The 23,229-nt window shown below is 39.4% G+C and overlaps 1 protein-coding gene across 1 annotated transcript; it reads left to right on the top strand.

Annotated features, from left to right (window-relative positions):
- Nucleotides 1-1,790: 1,790 nt before the first annotated feature.
- Nucleotides 1,791-22,786, top strand: SUCLA2 (succinate-CoA ligase ADP-forming subunit beta). Its single transcript, XM_080594602.1, has 11 exons — nt 1,791-2,057; nt 3,835-4,018; nt 13,069-13,168; nt 13,361-13,523; nt 16,257-16,385; nt 16,811-16,949; nt 17,255-17,416; nt 17,497-17,639; nt 19,872-19,992; nt 20,306-20,394; nt 21,978-22,786. The coding sequence occupies exons 1-11, from the start codon at nt 1,971-1,973 to the stop codon at nt 22,050-22,052; spliced, it is 1,392 nt and encodes a 463-aa protein (XP_080450728.1). The 5' UTR covers nt 1,791-1,970; the 3' UTR covers nt 22,053-22,786.
- The last annotated feature ends 443 nt before the right edge of the window (nt 22,787-23,229 follow it).

Below are 23,229 nucleotides of genomic sequence, written 5' to 3'. Positions count from 1 at the left end.
ACATAAGAGGTGCAGACCTGAGTGCTCTGTGGAGTTCACCACAGTGCTAACAGATAACAGTAATGCTACATGCAGACAGCAGAGGACCAGAAGCTATCGCTACTCTGTCTTTTGCAATACTTGCCTAAATAAAAGCTATTATTGTGCACTTTCAGTTTCAGAAGAAAAAATGCAACCTGTCTGGTTAGTGGGTAGTTCCAGTTACACAACTCACTACAATCATAGTGTTCCTTGAGATAAGGTTTAGCTTTGGCATTCATAATGCATGGAAATAACTGCATTTTTCTTTATTACTGTCCTCTACTGTTAACAGAGGGCATTTCTCATTCTGGTTTCCCAGAATTAATGTTTTCTTAAACATTAATTTTATTTCCTAATGAATGTTTTGCCTTAAAGAAGAAGTTTTGTCTCCCTGTGACTCACAAGGTTTATTTGCTGGGTTCTGCAGAGGGTTCTGTCTCCTTGAAAAGCTTGTTAGTGAAATAATCCAAGGACACCACAGTACACGTATACATGCAGTTCTGCAAAAGCAGAGACCCAGCTGTAAGCTGCATGAGGCAGAAATTAATTTGGTGTCAGGTACAAAGTCTGGAATGCTAGGGAATTAAAGATGGGTTTCAAAATACAAATGTGCAAATATTGGGTCATAGAATCGTTAAAGTTGGAAAAGCCCTCCAAGATCATCTGGTCCAACCATCCCTGTACCACCACCATCACCCACTAAACCGTGTCCCTAAGCACCACGTCCAACCTTTCCTTGAACACCCCCAGGGACAGTGACTCCACCACCTCCCTGGGCAACCCGTCCCAGTGCCTGACTGCTCTTTCTGAGAAGAAATGTCTCCTCATTTCCAACCTGAACCTCCCCTCAGCACACTTGAACCTCCTCTGGTGCAACTTGAGGCCATTCCCTCTAGTTCTATCACTAGTTACCTGTGAGAAGAGGCCGACCCCCAGCTCCTCAAAAATTGACGTGTTTGATGTATTGCATGAAGACACAAGGAAATAAGGAAAAAATATCTTCAGAGTGAAGATAATAGTGATTATTTTGAACTGGAGCGGAAATATCCTGCTACCCTACAGCAGGACTCTGTGAAGGTGCATACTACAGAAGGAGGCTGCAGTTGTGTCTGCTGAGGTGAAGGGAAGCATGTTGCGATTTTGTCATGACCACAGAGCAGAATATTGTGTTTAAATGTCTGCATTTCAGGCCATGCTTGGTGCCTGATATGCTCAGCAAGATGGGTGACTGAGGGGAGGTTCGGCGTGCTGAGGGCAGGCCATGGCTGCCCAAAGCACGGTGGGCCTGGAGGACACTGCAGCTGGGTCGGCCTCTTCTCACAGGTAACCAGTGATAGGACTAGAGGGAATGGTCTCAAGTTGCACCAGGGGAGGTTCAGGGTGGAAATGAGGAGACATTTCTTCTCAGAAAGAGCAGTCAGGCACTGGGACGGGTTGCCCAGGGAGGTGGTGGAGTCAAGGAAAGGTTGGACGTGGTGCTTAGGGACATGGTTCAGTGGGTGATGGTGGTGGTAGGGTGATGGTTAGACCAGATCATCTTGAAGGGCTTTTCCAACCTTAATGGCTCTATGGTTCTATGAGGAGGTCAGGATGGGGGGTGAGAATTATAACCCTTTTTTATGATCCCTGTGGGAAAACAAACAAACAAACAAACAAGCATAAACTCTATTTTTTTAATCCTTGGTAAAGGGGAGGCTGGGAACGAGGGTTGGAGACCTCGTCTACCCTCAGTCCTCCCCGCCAGGGGGCAGCACCGCCATTTCCGCGTCCCCATGCCCCTCGCAGACCATCGAGTCCTCCCTCCCCCGCTCCCCGCGCGGTCGCCATGGAGGGGTAGGGCGCCGCGCCAGCTCTTCCGCCTCCTCCCCGTCCCTTCGGCCCCGGCTCGCTGGTAGCGCATGCGCGCTGCGGGGCGTGGGGGGGGCACCTGAGGGCGAGGGGGCTCCGCCATGGCGGCCTCCATCATCCGCAGCCGGGCGGCGGCCGGGCTGAGGGGCAGCGGGCTCCGCGCCACCCTGGGCACCGCCACGGCCAAGGTAGCGGCGGAGGGGACGGGGACGGGGCCGGGAGGGCGGCAGCCGGGCCCTGGGGTGGCTCTGTGGCGGGGCTGGCAGCCCGGCTGCCCGCGCGTCCCCTCAGAGGCTCGCGTCCTTCTCGTTCGCCACAGGTTTTCCCCCCCCTTGGTTGCTTTTTCCTCCCTCCCCGAGGCTTTTTGTCCCAGGTCGTTGGGAAAATCGGTTGGTAAATTTGCTTCCCCGCCGTCACCCTGCTCGGGCGGTGCCGGGGTAACCTCTCAGCTTCCTCTAAACGCCGTTTCTGCGAGCCGCCTGCTTTTATAACCCCTTAAAAAACGATTGGGACAAAACGGGGAGCGAGGCCGGCGTGAGTAACCCCCTGCGGGGCCCGCTTCTCCTTGCACACGCGGAGGAAGGTCGCCCCGAGCTCCCCTCTCGTGTTACGCCGAGTCCCCGCAGCCCGTCAGCGCCTCTCCCTCGGGTCGCCTGCCAAGGGAAGGAGCCGGCTGCGAGCTGAAGGAGTCCTCGGGGGTTAGACAGGCTGCCTCCAAATGCCACCGTGAGCTTCTCCTGGCGTTTTATGGGTCTGCTTAAAATCCAGTTTTCACAGCCCAGGCTCTTCGAAACGCCCAGGTACAGATGTATCTGCACGGTACTTCTGCCGACGCTGCTTACTAAACAATCAAAAGCAAAATTTTGCTTGAACCTAGGTAATTTTTCTAGTCTTTTCACCTTGAACCTGTCAGTTACGTACATAGATTAGCTGTATTCAACGGATTTGCTGCTCTGTGTGCATAAAGTTAAGGTTTTATTACCTTACATTGAAACATGCAAAATGCTGCCAAGGTTTTTTACTTCTGTGGTTGGAAGCTTTTTTTGTTATGAAGTACAATTACGTTACAAGCTACTCTTTGGAAATCGATGTTGTCATAAAGTGTATGAGTAGCTGTTCTTTTTAAAATGCATTGTTTACGTAGTACTGCTTCTGATGTTTTACCATCAAAATTGGTTTCTCCCGGGACTGTGTTATAGAAAATAACTAGTCAGAAGTTCTTGGGGTCCTGTACATCAACTCTCCAGGAATCCGGACTCACTCCACATTGGAATTTCCTGGACTGAATATTAGGCATGTTGTCTTCTACCTAGCATTTGAAAAGTTATCTTTTGGCAACCCTCTGATTGGGGGTTGATATTTTTATCTAACTGGTTATGTCTAGCTTTCTCTGTTTCATCATAATCATATGAAGGCAGAATAGCCTGTAGCAAATTTAATTCACTGTTTACAACTGCTGAAGTTGGTGTTTCCAATGCCCCTCCTACCCAGAGCTTAGTTTTTAGTTTGGCAGAAGGAGACAGTCAACCAAAACTTTTAGAATAAACCTTTTCTTTGTGCTTTTCTCTGTTCTCTTATACTTCCAGATTCACTTAAGGTTCTTTCCCCTGCAGATATATTCCTTAAAGTACTTAAATATGAGCTTATGCTATATGCTAAAAGGTATTTTAACCCTGCCAACCCTTGCCACAGCTAGCAGACTCCCCAGATCTTCCCCATTGTCCCCAGTAAAACCCCTCAAAACCTTATAACACACCTGATATGAGTGGCTGATATGGAAGGTAATGTACAAGAAATATAGGATTAAGCGGTCAGATGTTTCCATTGATACACTTAACTGTACTTGTTTAATACATAGGCTTTTTCTTTAACCTAAGCAGCAGCTTTTTGTAATACAGTCATGTTCTTTTTCTTTTTTTCCTCTTTCTTTCCTTTTTTTTTTTCGTTTTCTTTTTTTTCCTTCAGATACTTGGTGGAGGTCCAGGAATACTCAGTAATCATGGGTTTCAGGTGCAACAACAGCAACAGAGGAAGCTGTCACTACATGAATACTTGAGCATGGGACTGTTGCAGGAGGCTGGTATTTCTGTTCCACATGGAGTAGTTGCCCGGACACCAGACGAAGCTTACAAAATAGCAAAAGAAATAGGTATAACATTAAAGAGAACGTATACAATATAGGCATGGGATTGATACAAGGTGTAACTACTTTTTCTGTCTTTCCTGGTAAGACATTTATTGGAGTTGTGAATATAGCTTCTCTTCAAGAGAGAGGCCTTCCTATGGAGCAACTTTTTTGCAGATTTGAGACTTTGGAGCTGATGTTTTCCTAATACGAAATTTTCTAATGTTTAAGTGCATAAGCACACAGTGAAATCACTTAAGTGTCAGTTTTAATGATGCTCTGGGTTGTACGTAGAGACTGGCTTATGAAGCTGAACTGTGTCCCTAAAACTGCAATGGGGAAGGACCTAACCCTACTTTCAGTGAAGGCTGTGGACATGTATTTCAGTCACCATCGTTCCCGTATCACAAATGCTGAAGATATTTTTCCTGGAACTTGTGAGTCTTGTTTGGAAGAAACATATTTTGAGAGGATGTGGCAGGTATAAATAGTATTAGCTTAGATTCATACAACTACAGAGACTTCTTTGAGATGAGTAATAGGCTCTGTGTAAATCCTGGATTTGTTTTCACTCTCCAGCCAGGTTAGAGGGAACCTTCTGTGAAGAGCTTCGTAGTTGGTTATAGATGAGGCTTTTGTAGTCCAAAATCTCCTATAAAGCTGAAGATGCAATGGATGCTTACTTTTAGGCTGCAGGAGGGTTAAATTGTATTTCTTTGAGGACATGCTGTTCTGTCAGGATGCAGCTACTTCATATAGGAGGGGAGGACTTTGACGGCTTGTAGTTAGTGTTAAATTCCTGGCTTGTTGATGAAATAGCATTCGATCTCTTTTGCTTTTGCTTGAGTACGTGGTTAGAGTTGAGCTTTAATTTAGGACTTGATTCTACGGATTGGTTTGCCACTTTGCCTACTATGCATCTCAGTAAAAATTTAATGTTTAATTTGGATATATTGTAGAAGTCTGCTATCATTTGCAGGATCAATGCTATTTTTAAGTTGAGAGGTTCACCCTCCCCCAAATATTTTAAGCTTTTCACACAATTTTAATTGATAAATTTGTAGTGACTTTTGAGGTTACGTGTTTTGTTACATTCATTTCTGTTTCATGCATAGATGTAATGCAAGAAATAACATCTGAAAAAAGAGCTATTTTTCCTAGAGCAAATTGTGCTGCTTTATGTAGAGAGGAATTAGAAAGCTTCAGATCTGATGTCCCAAAAATTAAAGTATTTTCTGCCTGTCATCTTTGTCTTGTTCCTATTAGAGAGTGACTGCTACACAATTGTAACATCGTCGTCAGGAAGGAAATGTCTTAAAACAATTCCTTTCCAATTATTCTGAGAACTGTTACCTAGTCCCTCAACTTCAGTGAGAACTGAGCCTTTGGAGTCACCTAAACCTCACAAGTAGGGCATAACCCTCTGCTTACATTAATATCTGCACAGAAGTCCAACTACCGGCAAATAAGACGACCTTTGCCTGTCTTTTTTGACAGCTGGCAAGCTCACAGGTCAGGATTCCTTTATTTTGTTCCTTGTTCAGAGAGGAAGCCTGTAGCCAAGTAGGTATGTCTGTAGTTAATTGCTAGCTTATAGCTCGGGCTCGCCCACATGGCTTCCCAGGTATGCCTGTTATCTGGCATATGTGACTCTGCAATTTCTTAGGGGTCAGGAGAATAAGGTTGTGAAGTGTATCAGTTAGCACCATTTAGTAAACAAGAATTAAGGAATTCAGAGCTTCTGGTTGTCAGTTGTGTACTTCCTTTAGGTTGGTGTATGTTTGGCACTGTGGCTTTGTTTGGTAGTAGAGATAAGAGGGGGAAGACTTCCCAAAATGGGGAAGACTGAAGAAACCTAGGTTTTTGGTCTTTCCTCAGGCATTATCCGCAGCTCATTCTGAGTGTGGCAGACTATCCTTTGCTCCAGTGTTTTGGTTTTCTGTTATTGTAGCCATTCCCTCTGACTTTCATTTAGTACGTGCTTTAAAACCCCCAAATCTCTAGAGTGAAAAAACTCACTTTTTGTCCACCTGCTCATTGTGTGTTTTTGTTGTGTAAGAGTTGTCCCGGTAGATAGGACATTCTTTTTTGCTTCTCTTTGTGTGTCAAACTTTTTTCAAGTGTTTGTCTAACCCATTCCAAAGATAGCTGGTGACACTGCTCGCTCTGTCTTTCTGGTGCGGATCCACGCGCTCCTGATAACCTTTAGTCAGAAATCTGCTCTCTGTCAACTTCAGCTTGGCACTGGATTTGTTTCCTTTTGCAGATACCTCACTCCAGTTAGAAATGGGTGACTTCTAACAGTAACTAGAGTTATTCCTACCCATTTAGAGCATAACAAATGCTCTAAATTAACAGATTATCATAGTTTAGCTGTGTCTGTAGCTGAATCAGTCGTGAATACAACCCAAGCTTAACCATGCCAAGGGTTATTGTCACTGCAGGATAACTAGTATGTGGTAGAATCAAGCTGAGGCATACTAATGTTGCCATTTGTTGTAGAGCTGAATAAGCAGAGCACACTGTATATTCTTTAAATAACAGAAATAATGGATTTGTTAGAATTTTATTCTAAGCTATACTTAGCTTGAGGTCCGAAGTGAGCTGAAATGATCTGGCAACCAGAAAGGTTGTTTATCCTCCTTCTGCCCAGCTTTTCTTGTACTGAATATATATATTTTTTTCTGCTGATGACGAAAGTGTCCTAAACAGAGCAAATTGTTTACCCATATGTGAGGTAATTCTGAAACATATGTGGAATAAAATAGAGGATTTTAGATGCATTGTTTTCTAATATTTTTAAAGGAAACGGAGATGAAATTCGATGCTGCGGGCAACTTTTAAGCAATGATGCCAGATTACATAACGGTTTGAATTTTAAGGAAAAAAAATCAATTTTTATTGCTATTTTTCAAAATCTGATTTTTTTGTTGCGGGTGTTGAATTTCTTAAAGTGCTTTTTCAACTCAGATTTTTGTTCTGGCTGGACTCTGCAACTGTTTATTGCTTCTCTTTTTTCTGAATGATTTTTGTTGTGTCATAGGAAAGTTGGACACTACTAAAGCATTGCTTTGCATGTAGCTTTTCCATCTGTTTTTCCCTCTGTGGAGAGTTAGTGGGATTTATTACTTATCAAACAGCTTTTCCTTAGAAATTGCTTTCTATCCCACTTCAAGTGAATTGTTACCACGTACTGGTTCATGGAACTACATTCCTTCAGAGTAATTACTAAGTAATTCCAGACACTGGGAACAAGTTTGGACCTCCTGTAAACATCACCGCTCACTTAATTTCCCCTAGTATTTCACTGCTTCCATTCAAGACCTCCACATCTCATTTGTGCCACTGAAAGGGCGTGTTTTATTCAGAGCTGAGAAGACTGGTATCTGATGCAGTCCTTAAAGTGTTTTTTTTTTTAATCAGTAAAGTATTTTTAGTCGTCTGTGGGCTTTGCAATATGTGGCTGTTCATGAGAGTGTCTCAAATTTTGAAAAAGTGAGCAACTTCTGTTGTAGGGTATTGATCCAACACTGTAGTATGTCTTGACGACTGCCTCCGAGTTTAGTTTACTCTCAGCCTGTGTGTGCATCCCAGCTAACTGTTACTGGTGCTGCTTTAGGAGCTGATACGTGTGTCAAAAACATGACTAACACCTAAAGACTGTTCCTTGCAGAACGGGTGTCTCACCAGTGTGATAGCAGGTAGCTCAGCAGAACACACTCCTTGTAACACGTAGTATTGCTCTTAGTTGACAGCACGTGTGAGAGTTTATGTATTGCGGTAATTGGAATTTTGGTGCTTCCTAACACCTTCCTCTGGTAACAGTTTTTTGTGTGGAAGGGAGTGATGTATTGCATGCCCACGGAAAAACTTTCTTTTCTTTCGTGGAACATACGTATTTCCGTTCATGCTGATCTGAGAGGTGTGTCTTGAGGCAGCTTTGGTAGTGTTGGTTCCTGTGGTGTTGTAGGATTTTAAGGTAGTGAATCCCATGGCTTCATGTTCATGGCAAACTTTCAGATTTTAGTTTAATAAAGTAAGCTGTATGGAAGTGGAGGTGTTAAGAAACTGAGTGTATTACATTCCACTTACCCACACCAGAGTTACTGGAAGGAAGTTGGAAGCAGTAGAGTTTTCCCAGTTGCTGCTGTTATTAACTATAAAATTGCCATTGCAATTTGAGGTCTAGTTGGTGTCCTTATCAGTGTGGTTTATAAGGAATGATCTTTTTTGGTATGTTTTTTACAGAATGACTCAAGTGATTGGCAGGGCTGTATTCCTAATGACATTTCTCTGATTAACGGACGTTTCTTTTCAGAGCTTTAAGTTCTCTTCAGTATTTGTATTTTATTCTGCTGTCTATTGCTTAAACCTACAAAAAGTAATATATACATGTGGGTAGATCTAAAATAAATTTTTTGATCTCAGGCTTGATTTAGTCAGAAACTAAAGTCTAGTAAAACTGATGTATTTTAGGTTGTCTGTAGAGTCTGAAGCTCCAGAGAGTTATTCCTATGCTGTAGGACATGGATGATGTTCCAAGGTGGAAAACTTGTACAGAAATCCTCCAGGTGTTCAAATACAACTGCTCTAGTGGTCAGATTTGGTAAGAGTGCTAAGCAATTTTTTCAATTAGGATCCTAGTTACGTGGTCAAAGTCTGTAGATAACCAGCAGTTGTAGTCTAGAAACCAGTATTTTCTTGCTTTGTGGCAAGCACTTTTTGGCATCCAAAGCTTAGATTTTGCTTCGTCCTTTGCTTTCTTCTGTAGCACTTCACTCCTTTAAAGTTCTTATATCAGAGCACGCTGTTGATAGTACTTGAGTCATTCAAGTAACTCATCTAACCAGCAGGTTCAGATTTTGACTGCTGTATTTTAATTGCTTAAATTAAGCTACTGCCAAACCCGTCTTGCAAGTTGATGAAAAACTTGATGCAGTTGATTAATGTCAGGATCCATTCGTGTAGAAAATAATTTGTAGTAGGTGTGAAACATCTTGTTTGCTCTCCTGACTTAGGAAGATTTGGCACATAATTATTTCGATAATCAGGCTTTTGCTTGCAGTGATTCCTCTAACTTGAATGTTTCCAAGGCTAAAAAAAATGCAATTTTGAAGTTCTGTTGTAAGCAGGTATGCTTATTAACAAAATGTGGTATACTTTGAAGAGATTCTCTGCATGTGTTGGCAGAGTTAGATTTGGTATACTGTTTATGAGACTTCACTGTTAATAACACATTATTGGTTACAAGCTTAGCTTTTCCTTCCTTAATTCCGGTAAATACAACGAGATTGTCTGAACTTAGAATTTTTCTTATATCCATGCAACAAGAAAGGATTGCTTTGCCTTATAAATGGAGAGAGATTTAGCCTGGAACTAAAAACTTTTAAATACAGAGTCACTGAGGTAAAGATTTGAATCTTTCTTTCCCAGGGTAGGTTTGCAGTTGAGAACTTGATTGTCACTTGTGTTATTAACCTATCACGGCCTCTTACTATTTTCCCTGTTTTGTCAGAACACATTAGGCATGTGTAATCATGAAGGTGTTCACGGTAAGTGGAAAGCTGTACTGCCACCACGGTGAATATTGGGCACAGAAGTGGCAAGGAAGATGATTTGACAAAAGTGAGAATGGAAGCCTGTAAAGCAGAACGTTTTAATTAAGTTTGTCTGCTCTAATCATCAGATTTCCTACTTGCACAAAACTTCAGAGATAATAGAACAACAAGCCTTCTTGCCTATTAAGAAGCTTATCATAAGATTGTGTTGTACTTAGATCATCAGTGCATGTATGTGTGGAGACAGGGACCTTTCTCCCAGTTGGAAAGTGTAGGTTGTGGAATCAGAAGTTATTCCTTCCAATCAATAAATATCCTTATTGCTAGAAATAAAGATCAGGAAGTTTCCTGGCCGTGTCACTCTTTGCCACTGTCTAGTTAATAAACTAGTTGAAGATGTTGTCCTGAACAGATGCTGACTCAGTGTTTTACTGATTTCAGGCACCTGTTCTTCTAATAGGTGTCTACTCCAATTATTCTAAACATTTTCTGACTGTTTTCTGCTTACTTACGTATGGTTTTAGTGCTAACTGCTGTTAATACACAAACACAGTTCTTACAAACACCAATTCTGAGTTTTGCACGTTGCTGCCATAGCTCGCTTGCCTCCACAGCTTTCTTCCCTGAGACCCTGGCTGTACCGAAAGCTTGTTGGTTTGTTCCAGCGCCTGACGTGCTCAGCAGTCCTCTGCTGTGGCAGAACCTCTGGCAGTGCTGTAGCTGCAACGCTACAGATGAGGTGTGTGGCAAAACATTTCCATCCTTGGTAGTTTTAGGGCCACTTTAAATAGGAGCAGTAGGAAAAACACGTTCACTGAACAACAGGCTTTTTGCATGGCTCAGGTTAAGGTTTTCTTGGGACATGATATCTTTACTATTGTTTTAGAAACATCTGTGAAACGTAATTGCCTGTGAACATAGCTGGTTGAATAACCCTTAAAGTTTTATGTGCTGATGCAATCAAGAAGCTAGTTTGCTTGCAGTGGTACAGGAAAACAAATTATAAATAATGAATATACTGCTCATGTAGTGCCACAAATTGTTGTATGCTCTTCGTGAAGGATAGTCCAATGGCAGCTTTATGACCACAGTCGATGGTGAAAAGGTTAAAGTTGTTTCTTACAGGCTTTTTTCAGGTGTCTTTGTATGTTGCCGTTCATACTACTTAAACTCATGTAAGAAATACCCCTTGGGAGCAGGCCAGTGGTGCTCCTGTGTATGTTCTGTATGTGCTGCAGCCCAGTGTTCTGCCTCTTATGGTGCCAAAGGAACATGCTATTTAGGGAGATTGCGAGGCTATTTTCTGTAGTCTGTGCTCTTCAGTTCCCCTCAGCATCCTTAATTCTTGTCTTCAGAATATTTGAGGGAGCATCTCTGCTGGCTTCTTTTGGAATCTGTTCTTCCTTCATGCCTACTGGCAGACTTCACTATCTCCTGTTAAAGAAACGCTTTTTTTCTTGCATCTTTTTAAAATTGACTGCCCTTGGTAGGTGGCATTTGTTTTCAGCTGGCAACGAGTGTGATACAAAATATTTATATATTTGTAGGTGCTTTTTCTTGCTCTGTCCCTCACCAGGTATGGCTAAGGACAGTAATCACATTCCTGCCTTGTTCTCCTTTCTTAGGTTTAAAAAATGCCAAGCTCTTTCAGCCTTCCTGTAAGGGAAGCTCTTCATTTCAGTGATCATCCCAGTAACCAGTCTTTACAATCGAAAATTACTTTTATGATCATGCCTAGATCTAAATATAATGTTCCACTTGAGGTCTTACCAGAGCTTTAGTTGGCATCTCTTTCTGACTTGTTCAGGTTCTGGTCTTCATTGCTAGGATGTAATTACTGCAAAGAAGGTGCCTGTGAGTAAATTTCACTTCACAGAGAAAGTTTTTCCCCGTTTTTTTTTTTTTTTTTTTACTAACACTCAGAAATCATACTCGTCCAAATTCTTTTTTTATGTATGTACAAGATAAACGGTGTTCAAATGGAACTTTATCTTTAAGCTGGCATGTGGCTTTAATTTATCCATGAAGCAACTATGACCTTGTACGTGATGCATAATGTTTCTTAAAGCAAGCTAGATTTGTACTTAAAGTACTTGCATAGAAGTTGGTCTCATGAATAAAAAAGGCCACTACCTTGTTTCACATGCCCTCTATAAAGCACTACTTGATTGCCAGTACTCAATAGTTATAACAAAAAAAAAAAAGTCTTCAAGAGCAGAATTAGATATCAGTCTATGATAAATCAACATACACATGCATGTTTATAACCCTTAGGCTTCTTGTGCCAGAGAGCTTCGTATCAGTTGTTAAATTCAGAGATCTGTTTTTAGGTAGAGAGTCAAGAAATAAAACCTACAAGTAGCTAGTTGGGAGTAGTAACTTGAGTAACTCTTTGCTTATAGCCACCCTAACTTGTGACATCATGCATGTTTATTTTTTATTGGGTCAGACAGTGTGCAGATTAAAACAGAAATCAGCACGATTTTTTGATGTCTGATGTAATATTTTCAGTGTGCACAGGAGCCACTTTTGTTCAAGCGCAACAGTTTCTCTTATGCTCTTACCTGGCTTCCTTTTCACATCCAAGAAGTCAATTTGTTTTTTTTTTGCCCAGAAAGACCAGAGTGGCTCAGCTAACTGTGGCATGAAAGAAGATGAGATGTGCCACACAAATGTGAATGGGGCAGCTCCTGCATCTTGCAGTCTAGCTGCTTTCTGCAGTGTATTCAGTATAATTGGAGTTGAATAATATCTCAGGTGGGGCTTTGTTTTTCTTCCTTTATCATCTTAAAGTTGCTTGATGACTCTTTTTTTTATCTTTCAACGAGACTGCAGAATATCCAAGTTGATCATGACTCTATTCTCAGATTTTAAACCCAAGTGCATAGCCCGCCTTACTTACAGGAATATTTTGGAGAGGAATTTTAAAACAGTTTAAGGCAACTAAAAGACTTTGGCTGCTCTGAGAAAAATAGTGGATTTGCTTAGGCCTTTGACTTCTGCAGAGCACTCAAGCTTGTGCACTAGTGCTCTGCTGAATGGAAGCCATAGGGGACCTGCGAGTTAACTGGGGTAAGTGCCATAGCTGTATATCACTGCTGAGAAGATGATGGTTATAGACATAAGGTATTTATACTTGATTGAGGAAAATCATGGATTGTTATGCCTCAGATGTTTGATGTCATCTTGTTAATAGTCTGGGAGATACTAACCATTTCTTACTGAGGGCTTAATCATCTGGGAGTCAAACACATTAAAAAAAAAATCAGAATACTCAAAGAGGAAGGGTATTTTTTGAATACTAACTCACCAAGGTTTGTTCACAGAACAGCCTAAAGCTGCAGTTTATGGATTTTTGGAATAACCTTTGAGAGTTATGTTCCAGTCTTTTGATTCACGTCTGTGTTTTGCACATGGGGAGGAAGGGATAAAATGAAAACAGCCTTTATTATTCTAGCTGGGGCAATTCATTTTAGTAGTCACAGATGACAAGTTTTGGGTTTTCTTTCATTCCAGGTTCAAAGGATCTTGTGGTAAAAGCACAGGTTTTAGCTGGTGGTAGAGGAAAAGGAACTTTTGAAGGTGGCCTCAAAGGAGGAGTGAAAATAGTTTTTTCGTAAGTTCTTTCTAAATTATCCAACCAACTGGAAAAACTTCACTTTCATGTAATGAATTGAACCTGTTGCCTAGTTTAAAATTGATGTGTTAATGATTAACCTTAAAAATAACAGAAATTAGGTAAGATTTTCTTATGCTACTTCTGTTTTGCCAAGAGTCTTTGTCACATTCTGAGCTTCTTTTATTCTAGCCCAGAAGAAGCAAAGGATATCTCCTCCAAAATGATTGGAAAGAAGTTGTTTACCAAGCAGACAGGAGAGAAGGGCAGGATATGCAATCAAGTATTTATCTGTGAGCGCAGATATCCCAGGAGAGAATACTATTTTGCAATAACAATGGAAAGGTCGTTTCAAGTGAGTAATACTAGAAATAGAAGTCATCTAATTAAATTGTTAAAGATGAATTTAAAAGAAGTACTGTTTGCTGTACTGGTCGCTTGCATTTGAAAATCAGAAAAATACATGAGCTAAATTATATTTCATAGTGTGTCTAGCTATATGATTGTCTTAGTGTTTTAAATGCTTTAAAAATGTTATGCTATGATTTGAATTTAAGGTATAATGAAAGAGTATTGACAGCCTCATCTGAAGTTCAAAGTCATACGGTTGAAGGGGAGGTGGGTGGAACGAAGGGTCCTTTTCCTTTTGGTTTTAAAGTTTGCACTTATCTACCAGAGTTTAGTTTAAAGATACAGCTATGCATGTGCATGCACACGTGCGTGCTATTTGAGGGTGCTGGGAACAAGAGAAGTAAAAGTATTTTGGAAGAACCAATAGTTCTGGATAAATTAAGCATCTGTGTTCACCAGTGTGTCAAGGTTTCTAGGGATGCACAGGTGTGTCCCTCAATTTTGAGAGTGGTGGTAGCTTTCTTACACCAGTGCTCTTCAGGAACTGGTAAAAAAAAGTTGGGGATTTGAGGTCTGTCTTCACAGCTTTTAGGAAGATGAAAACTGTAGTCTCCTCGGCTTTCACATTCTGTATGTTTGGGTATGTAGTTTTTTTAGGCTAGAATACAAACCGAGTTACTGAGCTCTGTCAATGTATTACCTGACAGACTAGCGTTCCATTTAAGAAGAACGGAACGTGAATTGCTAAATAAAAAAGTCAGGGCAAAGTAGATCTTGGAACTTTTTCTTCTGAAGCTCTATAAAAGTGAGTTTGGTCTATCCAGATGCTTAAGAGTTTGTTAGAAATGTAGCTCTTGGTCATTTGAGGAGTACCTCTGGTTTGAGTATGAAATAATTTTCTATGGAGGAAATTAGTCATCTTTTTATTGAAGAATTAGAAGTTTGATATCGTATTTGTTCCTGTCTCTTCATTTGTAGTGTTTCTGACAAGAAATTATCTCTTGTGTTGGGTTTTAGTACAGTTCGGTGACCTGGGCACCTACATTCTATTGTACTGTACAAAAAGTTGGAAGATCCAAAATGTTACGGTATGCCTCCCAGACTCACCACAAGGTGGCATTAAAATACTTCAAATGGTTGGATTTTGTAATTGTAAAATTTCGTACTACCCAAACAAGCATCCTTATGGAAATAAGAAAAAATTACTGTAACTGATTAAAGCAGTTTGGGGAGAGAATTCAAATGTATTTTCCTGACTTGCTCTTGCATTTAAAAAAAAATAAATCTTACTGGATTATACTGAGCATAATTATGTGGATTATTGGTTTTTGATAGGGGTGTTCTTTGTTTTTACTGTTGACTTCTTAAGTCTTGCTTTTTGAAGTGCTTTTAATTGCTGTAAATAGTGTAGAAAGCTGATGAGGAGGAAATACCTTTCAAAGAAGCTGTGAAGGTTGACTGGCACACAGCATAGTATTTGATATTGCTGCAAACCCCTTCATTTAAAACAGGGAGGAAAGCTTTTAAAATGGTTGAAAGTGGAATATAATGTCTCGGGTATTATTCAGCAATGGGGGCAAGACTTCTGATGTCCCAGAACTGTTCACTTTGGTCAGTTCTGTGGAATGCTAAGTTATTTTTGTGAAGTGTTTGTAGCTTCCTAACTGTTCATGATATGAATATCCAGGAGTGCTCTTTATGTTGAACCTTGCTATTTGATGTAGGATAATTCACTGTCTGCACGTTTCCATTTGGAAGGATGGTGATGGGAGGGGAGTAGCGTGGTTATTAAGTACGTTCTCTGAACCAACATCTTGTTTTCAGTAATTAATTGTCAGAAGATAGAAGGCTTTTTAATGTTTAAGACCTGTGCTAATAGGCAATGCTTACGCCAGCTGTCATAACACATTCATGGATGGTGATAAGGGAAGTTAGTTGACATCATATGAATGTGTGTCTTTGGAGTAAACAGGAGGACTGTTCCCACAGGGAGAGATTTCTAGGTTTCATTGTGGTGAGTCCTTGATGTTTTCCTTGAGATTTAGCAGAGAAAACAAACAAAACAACAACAAAGCAGAGAAGCTTCTACAAATGTTACCAATTCCATTTTCTTAGTTTCTTGTATTATCGAATAATTGAGTACTGTTTTCTCAGAGCTCCTTGACTTATTTTCATTGGTGGCTATCGTTACTGAGCTCTGTGGTCCTACTGAACAGGAGTCGTTTACCATAATTTTTCACTAGATTCTGCAGATCTAGATTTGTCCTTGGAGTTGGAGTATGCCAGGCACTCTTTTATTCATTCTGCCATTCGATGTGTGTTTGTGTAGGGGTGAGTGGAGAAGGGGGAGAGAAGGCTGTTCTTTCTCTGGTGACAACCTAGAACATAAGATGCATGGAATTACTAAGTTGAATCTTTATTAAAATTTAGTATGTCTGTGTTAATTGCTCTGTTGCTGTGGTATATACAAAGAAAAGTTTTCCATGTTAAAAGAAATTGGGCTCAAGACACACCTTACAATTTGGAAAGTATTATTAAAAATTGTTTATACAGATGTACTGAATGGAAAAGACAGTAGCATTCTTTTCAGTAAAAGCATGCATGTAAAATGCCCAAATCCAAATATTTCCAGCTGACAACAGGGTTTCATTGTTGTGAAGTCCATTATGGGAAGAACTAACTTTCAATTGTGTGGTATAAAATTATTTACACTTTTTTTTTCCTTTTCCTTTTCTAGGGTCCCGTGCTGATAGGCAGTTCTCAGGGTGGCGTTAATATTGAAGATGTTGCTGCAGAGAATCCTGATGCGATAATTAAGGAACCCATTGATATAGTAGAAGGCATAAAAAAGGAGCAAGCTGTTAGGGTAATTGTTAATGTGGAAAAGTACACATTAGTGAGGATGGGAGTGTTGTTTCTAAATCTTGTGAAGCGTACATGCGTTCAGCCTGCTGAGTTGTTTTAAACCATTTTGAAACAGATTTGAAGGAGTTATTTAAGTATTTTCACTTTGATAGCTAATGTAAATCCAACTCTGCACGGCAGTGCTTTATATAGCTGTGTAAAAGCATACAATGACAACTTTTTACTGGCTCTTTTAGGATAAGTGCAGTGTTTTATATCAAAACAAATCTTCAAACCTGAGAGTTACTTCTTTCCTGGAAGACAGGAGAGGTTCTACATCTACATATTCAGTGATACTGAAATAATAGTTAGCGGGAGCTTCCTAGTTTGTAACTGTAAATAAAAAAATCAACATCAGTTAGCTGATAACCCATCTTTTACTTTCAGCTAGCCCAAAAAATGGGATTTCCTCCTAATCTAGTGGATGAAGCGGCTGAAAACATGATCAAATTATATAATCTCTTTCTGAAATACGATGCTACCATGATAGAAATAAATCCTATGGTTGAAGATGCATCAGGAGTTGGTAATGTTTCTTCTATTCATATTCTTCTTGTAACAGCTTGGCATTTTTGTAAATCTGAGATAGTTTGCAATGAGTTTCAGCTAAAACTGTAGCAGGAGGTCTGGGCATTTACGTGGTGTGTTGAAAAGCAGATTTAATAAAACATAAATCTGAGAATCTAAGCAGAGTACATACCTGTTTTTTGTTGCTCTGTGTGATTGCAAGTCTGATGTAGCATGCTTTAACATGTCTGTGTAGCATTTGAGGTATTATTCTAGTAGTAACTATGTGAAATGACTTTCTTTTTAACGGTTCTTTCCCTTCAGTGATGTGTATGGATGCCAAGATAAATTTTGACAGTAATTCAGCCTATCGTCAGAAGAAAATCTTCGATATGCAAGACTGGACACAGGAAGATCAAAGAGACAGGGACGCTGCAAAAGCAGATCTCAACTACATAGGATTGGATGGAAACATAGGCTGTTTAGGTATGTTCTAATAATGAGCTTTAAATGATCTAGTGGATTTAAAAAGTGACTTCCTAAATGTTATTTTTATTCTCTTACAGTCAACGGTGCTGGTTTAGCTATGGCCACAATGGATATAATTAAACTTCACGGTGGGACTCCAGCAAACTTCCTTGATGTTGGTGGTGGTGCTACGGTGCAGCAAGTGACAGAAGCCTTTAAGCTTATTACCTCTGATAAAAAGGTGAGGGAAGACTTGGCATTTTAAGGGACTATAGAGGGGCAAAACAGGCTGTGCTTTGAAATTCAACGCTTAGTGCATGTTCTGCAGAAAGCACGTTTTTGTAAGCATAAAATTAAAAAGGGAAGAAAATTGAGGTGTTAGTGAAATCTTGGTGCAAATGGAGGTCTGTAAACCTGTTGAAGTTTCTTCTCTTTTTTAAAAATAGATTCTTTGGCTTAGTACTGAGTAAGCAGTTTTGCGTCCTCTGGTTGAAATTACAGCTGTATTTGAATCTTTCCAGAGATTCTATGAGTGTCAAACTGCCCACGCCTGCTGTTTAAACAGAAACCAGTATTCAGATGGATTTCCATTTTGTTTCTTTCTTTTGTGCTAGTTTTGCAGCTGTTTTGCACATAGAGTTGTAGAGATAAATATTCTTTGTGCTGTGCACAAACAAGTTTCTAAGATATTAATTCTATGGAACGTAAGATAAAATAACTTTGTAATGGATTTGGAAGGGCATTAATACTTTATCCTATCCAAAGTTTCTCAGAGGTGTTTGAACATGATTAAGAAAATAAATTGGCTGAAACCAGAGAAGGAACTTTACTGTCCTAGAAAGACAGTGTGAAGACTGACTTGTTACTCTACATGGGGTTGATTCTGTGTGATTCAGTGGGAACTGGATGGCAGTTTAGGACTTTAAAAAAAAAAAAAAAAAAAAGAAAAGAAAAGGTACAGAACAACAAAAAAAACCACCCAAGAACGAGGTAACCAGAAAAGGTGGGAGTTCATTGCGGGTTCTGGTATCCTACTTTTGCACCAGAATTTAATGCACCACTTGATCCTTCTTTGAAAAGGAACAGAAACAAACAGAATTGTCTTACAGAAGAACTAAGTCTCTTTCCCTTTGGAAAGATATTTGATAACAAATATAGAATCTGACACATTCTCCTAGAGTGTTCTGACTTAACCTGTTTTCAGTAAACTGAGGAAAAAGTGAGGGATATAGGCACAGAACATCTGAGTTAAGGAGAGAGAAAAGGAGGAGAAACTAGAAAAAGCTGGGGGGGAGGGATGTCGATCAGGGACAAGTTCTTGCAATGCCAATTCTCTGCTGATGCATAGACAAAGACTTTCCAAAACTGCTTATTAATATTTCTTCATTCCTGCCTTCCTTCAGCTGCTTGCTGTTTAATTTAAGAAAAAAAGCAAAGGTAGCTGGGGAATTCCTGGTTCCCGCTGGTGGCATGGAGTGCAGCCTGGCTGAGTCCTGTTCAGGGGGTGTTTGGACAGCCTTCGGGGGTTCCAGTCTAGGTTACTTCAGCCCATTAGTAGCAGGAGCAAGAACAATGTCACATAGATGAGCTAGTCTAATTGCAGGATAATGAGAACCAAACTACTGTTTATTACTAGCTGCACATTAACATTTTGTTTTAAGTTTATTTTGTCCTCCAAGGCTGTCTTCTGACCATTTTTTTTTTCTTTTCCATCTTTCACCATTGGCTGCAATCTTTTCAGCAATTCTTTCTGCTGCTTAAGTGGGAGAAGTCTTTCACTTAACCTCAGGCTTAGTCCTTCTGAATAAAATATACTTCAGATACCCTACCTCTATATAGGCTAGCTTTTAAGTAAACTGTATAAACAGTGCGTGATTTTTAAAAATTTTCTGTGTTGTTCAGTGTGGTTTCTTCAGCACACTGAGGTATTAGTGTGGGAAATACCTGTGCTGGGGTATTGTTAGAAATGGAAAAAGACAGTTGGAAAAATTAAGTACTTAGATGAAACCTCAGTAACAAAAGAATTTTGATTTGCCTGAAGAAAAAACGTCCCTCTTTATCAGTCGTGCTCTGAAGTCGTGCTCAAATATTCTGAAGTAATGTACGGTGGTGAGTTTGTACAGAAAATATTTGTGTGTCTTCTCAAGTAGTTATGTGGCATACATGCTAGAAGTCAGAAGAAACAGCTGTTGTCCGCAGCTTTTGCTGGATTGAAGGATAATGTGGAATTTCCTGGGTCAGGCATTTTTGAAATAGCATTTTCCTGAATTAACTGTATTTCATGAAGTAAAGTTTGTGACTTCACAGAGCTGGGCTTTTGTTGCCGATGTTCTCTAGAACGCAAATACTCCTTTTCTTGAGCCGAGTCCCTTACTACACTTAACAGAGCTTGAATTTTCCCTTGGTTGAAAGGCTGTGTTAGTTGATGTGCTTCTGGCCATTTTTAATATGAGTATTGTTATTGATTCTGCAGGTACTGGCTATTCTGGTAAATATTTTTGGTGGCATTATGCGATGCGATGTGATAGCACAAGGTATTGTTATGGCAGTGAAGGATTTGGACCTAAAAATACCTATTGTGGTACGATTGCAAGGTGAGTGTGTTTCAGTACATAAGTATCTTTCTGTCCATACTGACAAATGTTCTTGAGCTTCTATATTACTTAGCAAGCATATATTGTGTAGTAAGCTGAAGACTATGGAAAAATGAGGCAAGCTTAGAATTTAGATGGTGAGGACTGGCCAGTTAATAAAAAGAGATTTTCTGCTTGTATAACTTCTAAAGTAGTTGTCTTCCAGGTTTATCCACTAGCTTAATTTTGGAACAGGTTTCTTAGAAAATATGAGCATACTCTGGAAATAGTAGTGCACTATTCAATAAGAGTTGCATTTTATCTGTTTCTTAAGGTACACGAGTTGATGATGCCAAAGCTTTAATAACAGCAAGTGGCCTCAAAATCCTTGCATGTGATGACTTGGATGAAGCTGCTAAAATGGTAAGAGAGCTGCTTATGAATATCCTTCTCAGTATCTGTTAGATAATATTGAAAAGTTCAAACTCCTTTCAGTGAACTAAAGGTAGCCTAGGATAAATCAGTGCCAGTTATTATCAGGGCTGCAAGTGGATGTTTTACAAATTAGTAAGGTTATATTTTGCAAGAACAGCTGTGATGTCAGGAGCTATCAGGACCCCAAAGTTTCAGTATTTGGACTTTTTTTCCTGAAAAGCATTTTTTTTTAAAAAAAAAAAGTTTGAAAAATAAAGCAGGTAAATTACCAGGTCAGTCCCCTCCCTTGGCAGAGAAATGTCTAAGAGCTTAGCTTTATTAATTGAAATGAAATACTTAAATTAAGATAGCTGAAAAATGTAATACTTCATTTGATATAACACTGTATTTCAATGTGTGTGATTAAAACCAAACATAGTTGAGCGCCCTGTTGCTTCATAAAGTAATTAGGTATTCAGACAGGTTGGTTATGATTTTTGCTTCTTGGGGTTGAAGCTCCTGAAGCTTGGGATTGTTTGGAGTAAGAACTTGCTGAGCCTAACAGCGCAGCCCTCTGTTTTATGGGATAGTGTTGAGTTCTGCTTGGTTACAAAGCTTTGATTTGGTCCTTGGAAATCTTCCCTAGGAGTACATAAGGGTTCTTAAACTGCATTTCATCTATATAATGTATTTTTTTTAAAGCTGACGCCGTTCTGTTAGTTGAAACATGGAACCATTCAAATGTTGGAATTGGTTTTGTAACCTTAAATTGTCTGTGTGGAGAAGCACTTTTTGAGAGGGTTCCATTTGTTTGAGTATATTGCCCTTAGATAATTCCTTAAACAGGTTTATGTAAGATGATGCAATGGGTGGGATAAACAAATGCATGAGGATGGATCAGTGCAACGAGCTGAGCATTCAAAGCAGTAATTGTAACCAATGATGTTAAAAGTGTGTGTGTGTATACGTTTTTTTCCATCTAAATGTTCACTAGCTGTCTGTAAATGATTCTGGCCAACTAGGATTTTAGATGAGTTTGAAGTTAGGTAAGGTGGACAAGAAAACAAACAACAAATGTGTAGCAACAGTGAAGATGAAGAATTTTAATCTTCAAAAAACAAGAGGGTGTAATTCCTAGGCAGGAATTAATTCATAGAGGTTATGCAAGAGAAGTTTAGGCTCCGTAAGGTATCAAAGTATGATCCAGAAATGCCTGCAACAAAAACATACAGGAGGAAAAGCCTCTGGATACATAAAATCTCTTGTGAGTGGGATGCCAGTGCTCTCCCTTCCCCCTCCCAATCCAAAAGAAGGTGGTATGTAAAGTTTAAAACTTTAAACGCTACTTTAAAAGTAGTGTTTTAGTATGATATTTATTTGGTTGTAAATAAGAGCCAGACATTGTTTAATCCTGAGATCTTCTCCTAGAGATTTGACTGATCTTTCAGTTAGAAGTGGTTAAGAAGCACTAGGCTAAATCAATTTACACACAATCTTCACATTATTCTCTGGCACTGCTTTATTTAAAGAGATTGTTCCAACTCACTCAAGGTAGAAATGTTTTGCAATTAAATCTTTGTTTTCTTTTTCAGGTGGTGAAACTCTCTGAAATTGTAACCTTAGCAAAACAAGCTCAGGTGGATGTTAAATTTCAGTTGCCGATTTGATCTGAGAAATGTCATGCCAGTGTCTAGTATGTTCTCTGAAATACTGTGTTCTGTGGGATATTTTTCTTTTTTTGTGTGGAGGTTTCGATTGTTTGACAGGCGCACAAACTGAAGTACCTGGTCTTTAATGTTAACATTCAGAGTGGGCAGAGTTCTTGTAAAAGTGTGTATTGCTGATATTTAGTCCTTCTTAGTTGTTCTCAAACCTCCAGCTTCTGCTGCAGAATGTCACTTGCAACATACTTTTGCATTGTCCAAAGTAAAGCTTCTGGTTGAAAGATAATAATTATGAATAAATTCTAAAGTTACTTTTCTTGTAAATTTGTATTAGCCTTGGTTAAAAATAAATATGACTAGATTATCTAGTTGTCCATGTGGAGAAATGTATTGAAACGGTATTTTATATCGGAGACAGTTGTACTTAGTGGTGTAATGGACTTGAGCAAACAAATCATTATTTATGAACAGGTGCATTTGAGCTTGATCAGAAACATTTTTAGAAGTGCTTCACTGAAGTGGCTGGTTACTCTTCTGGACAACGTGTTTAATCACTACAAAGTATACTGTAGCACTTAGATTTTCACGATTTCAGGTCTTTACAAAAAAAAAGCATTGTGTAGTTTTATATATGAACAAGCATTTACCAAATTTCAAGGAGATGAAATATATAGAGAATTAGAATGTCTATTGTACATTGCTGATAAAATTGTACATGAATAAAACGTCTCCCAAAACTTCTACTGTCTTTCTTTTTTTCATCCTTTTGATCAGTTGCATAAACTCATGGATTAGACCATGATTTAGAGGCAGCAAGCTTAAAAGCTTTTAGAAATAAATTTATAATAGCACATAATGCAATTCAAAGGGAAAAAAGAGCATGTGTTAAAATTGTGAACTTACTTGGAACTAGTTTTTGTCACCTTAAAATGCTGTTGATTTTGTCATTGTACACAAATGAAACTTGTCTGGTGATACATTTACCACTTATTTAATATCGAGTTTGGAAACTGTTACTCATTTTTTGTTTGTATTTTTGTAGACTGTTGTTGTTCAAACAACATTTTCTTGGCTAAGGACAGTGTTTTTATCAGGAAATAATGAACTTGTTTACTGTGAGATTTCAAAATGGGAAATCCTTTATAATACAGATGGAGAAACTCTTTTTACCAAGGTCTGT

The sequence above is a fragment of the Anser brachyrhynchus genome, assembly GCF_964034855.1.
Source record: "Anser brachyrhynchus genome assembly, chromosome: 1".
In the NCBI taxonomy this organism is placed as follows: Eukaryota; Metazoa; Chordata; class Aves; order Anseriformes; family Anatidae; genus Anser; species Anser brachyrhynchus.
Note: the sequence above shows the minus strand (reverse complement) of the source record. Positions and strands in the feature narration are given on the sequence as shown.

Bases quoted from the DNA above. Each gene is read 5' to 3' on its own strand.
- SUCLA2 (XM_080594602.1), top strand. From the start codon at position 1,971: ATGGCGGCCTCCATCATCCGCAGCCGGGCGGCGGCCGGGCTGAGGGGC. The intron at 16,950-17,254 runs GTAATGTTTCTT...CTTTCCCTTCAG, and splicing joins TGAAGATGCATCAGGAGTTG to TGATGTGTATGGATGCCAAG. The intron at 19,993-20,305 runs GTGAGTGTGTTT...CTGTTTCTTAAG, and splicing joins TATTGTGGTACGATTGCAAG to GTACACGAGTTGATGATGCC.